Source organism: Salvelinus alpinus, chromosome 27 (assembly GCF_045679555.1).
Source record: "Salvelinus alpinus chromosome 27, SLU_Salpinus.1, whole genome shotgun sequence".
Taxonomy (NCBI): domain Eukaryota; kingdom Metazoa; phylum Chordata; class Actinopteri; order Salmoniformes; family Salmonidae; genus Salvelinus; species Salvelinus alpinus.
The window spans coordinates 29,294,628-29,306,850 of record NC_092112.1 but is presented as its reverse complement, the minus strand read 5'-3'; the positions used below and the strand labels follow the sequence as shown (position 1 = coordinate 29,306,850).

General features: G+C 40.6%; 2 protein-coding genes across 10 annotated transcripts in view; both read right to left on the bottom strand.

The window, feature by feature from the left end:
* The window catches only part of adgrg6 (adhesion G protein-coupled receptor G6), a 53,389-nt gene extending 49,768 nt beyond the window's left edge, over positions 1-3,621 (bottom strand). For 5 of the 9 annotated variants that reach the window (XM_071370241.1, XM_071370243.1, XM_071370242.1 and 2 more), the window contains exon 1: positions 3,315-3,620. In XM_071370241.1, coding sequence (XP_071226342.1) covers positions 3,315-3,316 — 2 coding nt within the window. In that variant the 5' untranslated portion in view covers positions 3,317-3,620. Of the gene's footprint in view, positions 1-3,314 lie in introns of all 9 variants that reach the window. The other 4 variants (XM_071370237.1, XM_071370239.1, XM_071370238.1 and 1 more) reach the window with 1 other exon arrangement.
* A 3,560-nt stretch (positions 3,622-7,181) lies between these two features.
* Positions 7,182-12,223, bottom strand: part of LOC139556360 (vacuolar protein sorting-associated protein VTA1 homolog) — a 48,735-nt gene continuing 43,693 nt past the window's right edge. Inside the window, exon 8 of the mRNA XM_071370252.1 lies at positions 7,182-8,457. Coding sequence (XP_071226353.1) covers positions 8,312-8,457 — 146 coding nt within the window. The 3' untranslated portion in view covers positions 7,182-8,311. The remainder of the gene's footprint in view (positions 8,458-12,223) is intronic.

Sequence of the window (12,223 nt, the reverse complement as noted above, 5' to 3'; positions counted from 1 at the left end):
TTACAGCAAGAATACGGAATTAAAAATTCAATGTGATGGGAATAGAGAAGACCAAAACAGCAGCCAGAGTCAATCTAGTCATATCAACACATTTCTATAGCTGGGTCTCTGCAGTCCAGATGCATCTATGTGGGGTTATTACAGATACTACAAAATCAACCTCGTCAACCTTTTGTCATTGGTTTCTAGGTGTAATTTCCCTCTGAGTTCATACGTGATCATGACCCCATCTGAATCTGCTTCTCAATGAAAATAGTCATTTGTTCTAACATTTCTGTATAACACGTAATTGTGGTCTCCCAATCAACTCAAGGCCACACACATAAACAAACCTATTAGTCAGGAAATTGCAGTATACTCCAAACCCAAGTCATTTCACAGAGCTAGGTTAGCTACTATTAGTTAAATCATATGGTTGTGCTGCTGTGGGCCCAAACTATATGGACTGGATGGAGAGTCTGCCAAGAGGCCCTGTTCTCCTCTTCCATCTTAGAGAATAGAGCCTCTTAGCCTCCTCTGCTCATTTCCACTACACTGAGGGGAACTGGACGGATGGCTTTTCCACTTCAGCAAACACTACCTTCATTAGCCAATAGCCACATCTGGTCTGGGCCTAATTGATACCAATTACTCTAGGTGTTGCCTGAGCCTGAGCCGTGGGTGGTGCTGGAGGAAGGTTCAAAATAACATTTCACAGCCCAGTCCTTCTAATTTGCATTTTTTCAGAAGGTAGTAGGTATCCCACATTGAATGATTCCTCAAGAGAAACAATCACTGTACTCAAGGGATGGTCATTTGCTGACAACAATGTGAACCTGATGACTCGGAGCGTCTTCACAGTGACAGTGTCAGAGTATGGAAGAATACCAGACCCTCTCCCTCTCCTCCATGCAAACTTTTTAATAATATAATTCAATTCACCAAACTTCATCCATTGAATAATGATAGGTCTGCATGTCTGATGCCGGTTCTGTTTTGTTCACCGTGTGCCCTCCCAAGTTCACGAACTTAGACAAGGAGATGAGTATCGCAATTCAACTTCAACTTCCTCGCAAGCACAAGGAGCACTGAGAAAAGTGATATGGAGCTATGAATTGGCCACCCACACAAAGGTCATGATCACTGGTCATATTTTATTCAGACAACAGCAGGATTTTAGTCATCATGTTCATCATGGCTGTCAGGAAACAAAGATCAAGAGAGGTGCTCTCATCAAGAGAAACCTGAGTCCAGCTTACATTGTCCTCATGGAGATAAGGAAGGAATATCTTATCCTATGGTCATTCAGAAAACAACACTCAGTAGTGAAGAACTGGCATGTTTGCGACTCCACGACCTAATAACTCGCAACCTTATCTCAAAGTAATTATTCTTGCTAAACACACACAGTATAAATAATGGAAATACAGCAATATATATTCTATTCACATTTCACACAAAAAAGCCACAGATAGGCTATACTTCCTCATAAATGTAAATTCATCTATTGTTTCTTGGACTATTCAAATAGATGACTAATATGGTTATTGGAAATGATTGTGTGTTCTACAGACGACGGAAACTTTCAAAAATAAACTTTCATATTTCTTTTCACATCGGATACAAACACGAACAACAACTTACAGACGCGCACAAACAATGACTGCATCTCATCTGCCCAGACTCACATGCTCCCACCCCCATCCCTAGTGCCTGCATTATTTGTTTGAGAATCGTCCAGCCCATTGACTATGTCACTACACCCCCATATGCCTTGTCTTGAAATATGCAGACAGACAGATTAAAAGTAAGTCTACATTGAAACTTTCAATTTCTAACAATTGCTTCTTTTAATTTGCCAGTAGCCTAAACAGTATAGTAGACAGCAGTATTTCACAATGTAGAACTTGTTTTGCATAAGGAAGTTAATTAAATCTTTATACATCATTTATAGCATTAGGGCTGAGCGAACAAACTCAATTAATTGCGCACTTATTACATACATTCATATATTCATGCAATTTCTGACATTAGAGAAAATGTGGTCTTTGTTGAGTTGTTTCTCTCAAAATATGTTAATATGAACGCAAAACAAGCTGAGAGGTCAGTTCTCCGCGTCCCTTGGAGACCACATAAAGACTTTGATTCATCTGGTAGAGAGGATGGATGGACTGTACTGCATATCCATCAAACCCATTGATGTCATACTAACAAATGGCCAGTTGTAAATTAATATGCCATTATCAATATTCAAACTAGGATTACAAAAATGATAAAGACTGATTAATCATTGTAGAGAACTATCCAGTTGTTAAGATGGTTGGAGTCATGAACCATCTTCAGACACATTCTTGATGATATGTAAAGGCCTGTCTTTCTCAACCTTATCATGGTATAGTGTTGAGCTGCTGGTCTCAGAATATGAGGGCCATCAGATCTTTCATTTATCATTAAATCCCCCAATTTAGTGGTGTGTCTGATGTCAGTCACCTGGACAGGTACAGACTATTCATCTTCCTTTCAACATATTCTCTATGACTTCATCTCACATCTCCTAAAATGTTCTGTCCAGTCAGAAGTTCCACATTTAGGACCTGGTGGAACTGACGGGAAGCTGTACATTTTGTCTGTAATCATTCCATTTTTGGATGAATGTGTTCTAGGTTGTGTAACACAAGTAAGTAAGCACATAATAAGACCACTCTTTCAATAACAATTTCTCACATGCTGACTGCACTTCAGAAGATAATACATGTCATGGCATAGTCTTCATGAAGACACAAAATATTGTTTAAAAGTGCTTAATGATACTTAAAAATGTGGTATAGGCTACCCCACACCAACACAGCAGCCAAAGAGATGGAATAACAAGCATTTCACTAAATGGAGTGTTCAATATTGTCTTCAATAATTGAGCTAGGGGGAAAATCCCTTTTAAAAAACTGTTCTCTGTAATGTTGGTAGCTGAGGAACGCTCAACTCCGTTCGATTTGAGATAAGAGAGTTTAGCGTTCCTCAGCTATAATGTAGACTATTTTCACTAGGCCTACCTCAAAAGTAGTTGAGTTTACCTTGTGTCATATCATACATACATTTAGCATGTAATAATTTAGCATGTCTTGATATACTGCTATAGAAGATTAATTAATAAACTGTAGGACCATTCTCAAAGTCAATCGGCTAATGTTGTAAATAAACACTTAAGCTGACAACAATGTGACATTCATTGATCCTCTGGTCACACTCAGGTCAATTATCTCCAAGGCAATGGAAAAGTAAAGCGTCTGACAATAACGCCATGAGCAACAACAACAACAAAAACATTTATAACTTACATCCTCTTATTGGAGAGGGAGCTGGTCTCATTGAAGGATCATATTATCTACTCCGCTGTCGATCCGACTGGAGTTTTCAGTTTTTGAAAACGTTTGGCAACTTCTTCAAATTCGTGCCACGCCGACGTTTCAAAACTTAATTCAGTGTATAAACGCAAAACACCCGCTTATCCCAAAGTCGAAACCTCAAATCGACTGTTGACCCTGTTCCCCTGTCACGCAAGATGCTTGAAACAGCAGCAAAGTAGTTTTAACATTCAAGGAGCGTGTCCTTGCACACAGCTGGAGGACGTTCTCTCTCACTCTGGCGCCCCACCCCAAACCAAGTCCCGAGGGTTAAGAACATTTAAGAAAATGCGCTCAAAATCACCTAGAATTCTACGTTGCTTCTCCATCACACTGAAAATTGACAAATTACATTTACATTTACAGTTATTTGTCAAGTGGTGTAAAGTACTTAAGTAAAAAATACTTTAAAGTATTACTTAAGTAGTTTTTTTTGGTATCTGTACTTTACTTTTTATATTTTTTACAACTTTTACTTTTAATTCACTACATTCCTTAAGATAATAATGTACTTTTTAATTATTCGTTACATTTTGAATGCTTAGCAGGACAGTGAAATTGTATCAAGAGAACATCCCTTATCATCATGAGTCTGATCTAGGTACTCACTAAACACACATGCTTCATTTGTAAATGATGTCTGAGTGTTGGAGTGTGTCCCTAACTATCCATAACTTTCAAAAACAAGAAAATGGTGCCGTCTGGCTTGCTTAATATAAGGAATTTGAAATGATTTACACTTTTGATACTTAAGTATATTTAAAACCAAATACTTTTAGACTTTTACTCAAGTAGTATTTTACTGGGTGACTTTCACGTTTACCTGAGTCATTTTCTATTAAGGTATCTTTACCTTTACTCAAGTATGACAATTGGGTACTTTTTGTACGACTGTATCAGTCCCATGACATTTTTTTGTGTTCTGTCAGTGCTTTTTTTATTTAACTAGGCAAGTCAGTTAAGAACATATTCTTATTTACAATGACAGCCTACCCAGGCCAAACCCGGACAATGCTTGGCCAATTGTGCGCCACCCTATGGGACTCCCAATCACAGCCAGATGTGATTCAGCCTGAATTTGAGCCTAGGACTGTAGTGACACCTCTTGCACTGAGATGCAGTGCCTTAGACCACTGCGCCACTCGGGAGCTACAGCACAAGTCTGGCTGACAAGGCCTATGGCTTGTGTATGCCACAATGAAATAAACACATTATTGTTATTGGAAACTACTGTGAAATTGAAATGAGGGAGGACAAGCCTGAAACAAGTTACATTTTAGACTGCAGTCTGTACAATAAACACTTTGATTTGTTGGCTTTTTGATCCATCATTTGCTTCAAATGTCAGTTCAGATAATCTTCCTTTGTAATAACTCTCAACAGGGTTGGATATCTGAATTTGCATGCATGCCATATCCACTTTTTCAGCTTTTTGGTCTCCACAGCCATCACTTTTATGTAGATGAGGTTTATCCACAGCTAAAAGACAAAATGACATGTCTTCTATTGTATATAGAACTACAATAAAGTCACTGTAGTTCCATCAGCTCCTTAATTGGGTTGGGAGGTCAATAAAGATGGATGGGTATGATAGATATTTGAATGAAACTAATGGGAAGCACTTTATCCACATTGACTCTTTTATGGAGTGATGAAAAAGTAATAAACTCATTTTAAAGTATGGTTTCCAGTTGTGAGTTTCTTGTATAGCTTGGGACAGCACAGCTGTTTTATATGGCGGAGAGGCTTTAAACTTTCACAAAAGCCAAAGAAGTGGCTGTTCTCCTACCAGTACATAACAATGAATCATGACTGAAAGAGATGATCAAACCCAGCTGACGTTCCACAGTACTGTCATATGTGAGCTCAGTAGGGCCAGTATTGATCTCATGAAAAGACAGTGTTTACATCGTGTGTGTAAGAGGGGGTATACTTTCAATATTTAATGCAAGAACTTAGAGGACAAACTGCCATGTGTGACATGACATTGTACTGTTATTCACGGTCACTGTGAGAGAATTACCTATTTCAACTGACGAGTGACTTTTCTCCCCCAATGACCTTACAGCTAGAATAGATATGTGCAAGGAATCCACCTGATTTTCATTTGCGTCAACACCATGCCCATCAGCAAGGAGAAAGGGAGTCATGAAAATACATGCTGGTGGTGACAGTTCACCCTTTCTATAACTCTTAAGGCAATAGGCAGGCAATGAAGATAAGACAATGAGCGTGATGACATCAAGAAACTAGGCATGATAATCACCTTGAACATGATAATCACCTTGAACATGATAATCACCTTGAACAGGTTGAGCAAAACAAAACTTGACCCCAGACGACTAATTGATTATTTCCTTAATAAGTAAAGGGCTTGGGACACTCAAATGGAGTGGAACACAGAAACCGGATTAATTTACTAAACATAAGTGGGGTTAAACAGTAAATATGTGGTATTTTGGAAATGCACGACTCAAAAAGGTCAGTCAGCAATCATGTAGTTCATTACAGGTTTACTTTCTATGCCTCATGAAATGACTTCCTGGTGAATTTATAAATATTCTAAGTTATTGTTCACACCTTTCGTCTCATTTCCTCAAATTGCATATTCAAGCGTTTCTTTTAATGTGCCCGCAGAGTGAATATTCCACTATGAGGTCCATTCAATTATCTGCTCTTAGAGTTTCAGCACATTTTAATAATGGCTGATGGCTATAAATTACAGTTAATTTACCATTATCCAAGGAGCAGTAAGAAACATTAGGGGATAATGACTTGGAGAAGGTCATCTTCAGAGCTTAGCTACATAAACAGAGCAAATTAGTTAAATATACTGAACAAAAATATAAATGCAATATGTAAAGTGTTGGTCTCATGTTTCATTAGCTGAAATAAAAGACCCCAGACATTTTCCATATGCACAAAAAGCTTATTTCTCTCAAATTTTGCGCACACATTTGTTTTCATCCCTGTTAGAGAACATTTGTCCTTTGCCAAGACAATCCATCCACCTGACAGGTGCGGCATATCAAGAAGCCGATTAAACAGCATGATCATTACACAGGTGCACCTTGTGCTGGGCGACAATAAAAGGTCACTCTAAAAGTGCACTTTTGTCACACAACACAATGCCACAGATGTCTCAAGTTAAGGGAGCATGCAACTCGCATGCTGACTGCAGGAATGTCCACCAGAGCTGTTGCCAGATAATTTCATGTTAATTTCTCTACCATAAGCCACCTCTAAACTCATTTTAGAGAATTTGGCAGTACGTCCAACCTGCCTCACAACTGCAGACCACGTGTAACCACGCCAGCCCAGGACCTTCACAAACGGCTTCTTCACCTGCTGGAACGTCGGTGACCAGCCACCCGGACAGCTGATGAAACAGGAGTATTTCTGTCTGTAATTAAAGCCCTTTTGTGGGGGAAAAACTCATTCGGGTTGGCTGGGCCTGGCTCCCAAGTGGGTGGACCTATGCCCTCCCAGGCCCACCCATGGCTGTGCCCCTGGACAGTCATGTGAAATCCATAGATTAGGGCCTAATGAATTTATTTCAATTGACTGATTTCCTTGTATGAACTGTAACTCAGTAACATTTTTGAAATTGTTTTGTCTATATTTTTGTTCAGCATACATTTGAAGTGGAGACAGCAATCGCGCGTTCTGGATTTTTTATTTTAAAAAACCCATCAACTGGGACTGTTGCTGTCTCTATGGTGGAGCACTGGCACGCTTAATTATTTCTTAGTTCAACATCCTTATGGAAATGTATCAAATAATGAACAATGACCTAAACACTTCAATTGATTTGTTTTAATAATGGTCAAATGAGTCCTTCATTTACATTAAGTACACATTGACTACAAAATGTTTAAAGAAACAAGGGAGTTTAAATGAAAAACAAAGAAATCACAAACACAGAAAACTCACTAAGGAACTTTTGCATATTTGAGGATGGACTGATCTACTGCTCAGTCAAAGTTGACAACATACAAAATTACAAGTTTAGTGTTAAAGTAAGGGAAACACTTTCAACTAAAGTGACATTACCGTACCCTTGGAATTAGTTCTCTATGAGGCGGTTTCCTGGACACAGATAAAGCTTAGTCCTAGAATAAAAAACATGCACAATGAAGACTCCATTAAAATTGTTTTTTAGTACAGGACTAGGCTTAATCTACGTCTGGGGAAACTGGCCCCAAATGTCCCCTCTCTGACTGCTCCCTCCCCAAGAAGCCATCACACAAAGTAAACATGAACAAGTCTTCCTTTTGCTTTGACAGTTTTGTTTGTACAGCTCTGTGTACTAAAGCAGACAGCATCAGTACAAACAGAGCACCAAGCATTAATCAATCACTTTAAAACATTTATTTAAATTGTGTTGATGCAGAAAGGACAGTCTTTCACCCAAGAAAAGGAGATAAATAGATACTGATTTGAAAACACAGTAAAGGGCAGATCAATAATGTCCCCTGATAATAATCTTTTGAAGCATTGGTCTATAAATTAAGATTAACGAGAGAAACTGTGTAGTCTTAAAGGATTATGAACTGCAAACTCTGAGCATGTCCCCAAAACATACATGCATACAGAGGGGATGTGTGTTACACAGAAGTGTTATCAAAACAGTCAGTTAGTTGCTAGTGTAAACTAATAAGGTGTATACTGTGCTAATAGAGGAAGGATGCACTGTTTTAATATACAGGCTCAGGAAGTCTTTATTGAGCGCTTCACTCTAGTCATGGACAGCCATCTTGGAAGCTCCACAACAGGAGTCCAATATGGAGACACAGATGTCATTGTTGTTTACAGTGATGTTGAAGGCTTGGGACAGAATTGCTCTCTTCAGACGCATGCTGTAGACTAGAGGCTAATGGTCTTTCAGTTCTTCTGGACCAGATCAGCAATACACCAGGGAGCAATGAGTCTCATTCTTTTCCAGTGGTCAGTAAGTTGAGGGCCTTCTGCAGATTTTGCACCGCCGTGCCCACGTCTTCATACTGCAGGGAGCTGCCAGCGTACTTGCAGTACTTCTGAGCCCTGGTGTAGTCCTCTGGTGTGAGGCGCACGTCACCTGCCGAGACAGAGAATTAGATGTTCCTTTGAGACGAGTAATTATTGAAAATGAAAGATACATTCTATGTGATCACTTAATTAAGAGAGATTGTGTGTCTGAGTAACACACGCCACCCGTTACTCTCTCACTGACCCACCGTATTAGGTCATCAACTGTGAGTTAACACCAGCCAGACACAGCTCTCTGATTTATCCTTTAACTCAAAACATATTCCAAATCCAACCTCCCTATTCAATATCACCAGAATTTGAGACGCTGGCCATACGTCCCATGACTATTTTTCAATAGAAGACGCTATTTAGAACTCTTAAAGAACCATGTCGGTCAAGACCAGAGTATGTGAGCGGAGCGTGCCCAATTTGACTGGAGTGCGGAGCACGTTTCCCAAAGGCTGGAGTGTCGGCCTTCTCGCCCGCTCCAATTTAACTCCAGTACTGCTCCAGTAGCGCTCACTTCACCAGCTTAGGGCATTTCTAGCCCAGCATGCATTTGTAGGATACTTGTGTGCTGCTATAGCCCCTTGCTTTAGCTACTGTCAGGAGTTCGCAAAATATTTTCAGAAAGAAACTGTTAAAATACACAGGCGCAAAATCAAGGTGACTTACAAAGATGAGGAGGACCAAGAGCATGAGAGGGAGTGCGGTGATGTAGTGTCCACAACTAAAGAGTCATTGTGGAATCTTAAAAGACACGTATCCTGAAAGGATGATGGTGTAGTACGTGCACATAACATAAATTAACGAGGTGGGTAGCTAGCTAAGTGAGTCATTGTAGCAAAGTATTTATAAACATACAAATCAGATCTCTTAAAAGGTTTTGTTCATTTTCGTTCTATCATTGATTTTGGCCCAATAGGCCTGACATAATACCTATTTTAAGGAGCTTTCTGTTTTGATAGGGTTATTTTGCCTAAAAACCTTTAGGCCTACCTATAGAAAAGTAAAAATATAAATCCGCATCCCTGCCCAGCCTGGCAAGAGTGGCCCGAAGGGTGTTTAGCATCCCCAGTAAAAGACCAAGTCCATATTATGCCAAGAACAGCTCCTTCATGTCCTTTTTAGTGTTTTGATACTGTTTAATATGACATGTAGCATATCAAATCAATGTTTATTTGTCACGTGCGCCGAATACAACAAGTGTAGACCTTGTTGTATGTATGTATATATATATATATATATATATATATATATATATATATATATATATATATACAGTGGGGAGAACAAGTATTTGATACACTGCCGATTTTGCAGGTTTTCCTACTTACAAAGCATGTAGAGGTCTGTAATTTTTATCATAGGTACACTTCAACTGTGAGAGACGGAATCTAAAACAAAAATCCAGAAAATCACATTGTATGATTTTTAAGTAATTAATTTGCATTTTATTGCATGACATAAGTATTTGATCACCTACCAACCAGTAAGAATTCCGGCTCTCACAGACCTGTTAGTTTTTCTTTAAGAAGCCCTCCTGTTCTCCACTCATTACCTGTATTAACTGCACCTGTTTGAACTCGTTACCTGTATAAAAGACACCTGTCCACACGCTCAATCAAACAGACTCCAACCTCTCCACAATGGCCAAGACCAGAGAGCTGTGTAAGGACATCAGGGATAAAATTGTAGACCTGCACAAGGCTGGGATGGGCTACGGGACAATAGGCAAGCAGCTTGGTGAGAAGGCAAAAACTGTTGGCGCAATTATTAGAAAATGGAAGAAGTTCAAGATGACGGTCAATCACCCTCGGTCTGGGGCTCCATGCAAGATATCACCTCGTGGGGCATCAATGATCATGAGGAAGGTGAGGGATCAGCCCAGAACTACACGGCAGGACCTGGTCAATGACCTGAAGAGAGCTGGGACCACAGTCTCAAAGAAAACCATTAGTAACACACTACGCCGTCATGGATTAAAATCCTGCAGCGCACGCAAGGTCCCCCTGCTCAAGCCAGGGCATGTCCAGGCCCGTCTGAAATTTGCCAATGACCATCTGGATGATCCAGAGGAGGAATGGGAGAAGGTCATGTGGTCTGATGAGACAAAAATATAACTTTTTGGTCTAAACTCCACTTGCTGTGTTTGGAGGAAGAAGAAGGATGAGTACAACCCCAAGAACCCATCCCAAACGTGAAGCATGGAGGTGGAAACATCATTCTTTGGGGCTGCTTTTCTGCAAAGGGGACAGGACGACTGCACCGTATTGAGGGGAGGATGGATGGGGCCATGTATCGCGAGATCTTGGCCAACAACCTCCTTCCCTCAGTAAGAGCATTGAAGATGGGTCGTGGCTGGGTCTTCCAGCATGACAACGACCCGAAACACACAGCCAGGGCAACTAAGGAGTGGCTCCGTAAGAAGCATCTCAAGGTCCTGGAGTGGTCTAGCCAGTCTCCAGACCTGAATCCAATAGAAAATCTTTGGAGGGAGCTGAAATTCCGTATTGCCCAGCGACAGCCCCGAAACCTGAAGGATCTGGAGAAGGTCTGTATGGAGGAGTGGGCCAAAATCCCTGCTGCAGTGTGTGCAAACCTGGTCAAGAACTACAGGAAACGTATGATCTCTGTAATTGCAAACAAAGGTTTCTGTACCAAATATTAAGTTCTGCTTTTCTGATGTATCAAATACTTATGTCATGCAATAAAATGCAAAGGAATTACTTAAAAATCATACAGTGTGATTTTCTGGATTTTTGTTTTAGATTCCGTCTCTCACAGTTGAAGTGTACCTATGATAAAAATTACAGACCTCTACATGCTTTGTAAGTAGGAAAACCTGCAAAATCATCAGTGTATCAAATACTTGTTCTCCCCACTGTATATTTCAGAGAGGCTCGGAGAAGAAGTCGCTAACAGTGAAATACTTACTTACAGGCTCAAACCAATAGTGCAAAAAAGGTATTAGGTGAACAATAGGTAGGTAAAGAAATAACAACAACAATAAAAAGGACAGTGAAAATACCAGTAGCGAGGCTATATACAGACACCGGTTAGTCGGGCTGATTGAGGTAGTATGTACATGTAGATTTGGTTAAAGTGACTATGCATATATGATGAACAGAGTAGCAGTAGCGTAAAAGAGGGGTTGGCGGGTGGTGGGTGGCGGGACACAATGCAGATAGCCCGGTTAGCCAATGTGCGAGGAGCACTGGTTGGTCGGGCCAATTGAGGTAGTATGTACATGAATGTATAGTTAAAGTGAGGGAAAAAAACTGTTGAGAAGCGTTTTTGTGCTAGACTTGGCACTCCGGTACCACTTGCCATGCGGTAGTAGAGAGAACAGTCTATGACTGGGGTGGCTGGGGCCTTTGACAATTTTTAGGGCCTTCCTCCTCACCTGGTGTACAGGTCCTGGATGGCAGGCAGCTTAGCCCCAGTGAATTACTGGGCCGTACGCACTACCCTCCGTAGTGCCTTGCGGTCGGAGCCAGAGCAATTGCCGTACCAGGCAGGGATGCAACCAGTCAGGATGCTCTCAATGTTGTAGCTGTAGAACCTTTTGAGGATCTCAGGACCCATGCCAAATCATTTCAGTTTCCTGAGGGGGAATAGGCTTTGTCGTGCCCTCTTCACAACTGTCTGGTGTGTTTGGACCATTCTAGTTTGTTGGTGATGTGGACACCAAGGAACTTGAAGCTCTCAACCTGCTCCAATACACCTCCGTCAATGAGAATGGGGGCGTGCTCGGTCCTCCATTTCCTGTAGTCCACAATCATCTCCTTAGTCTTGGTTACGTTGAGGGATAGGTTGTTATTCTGGCACCA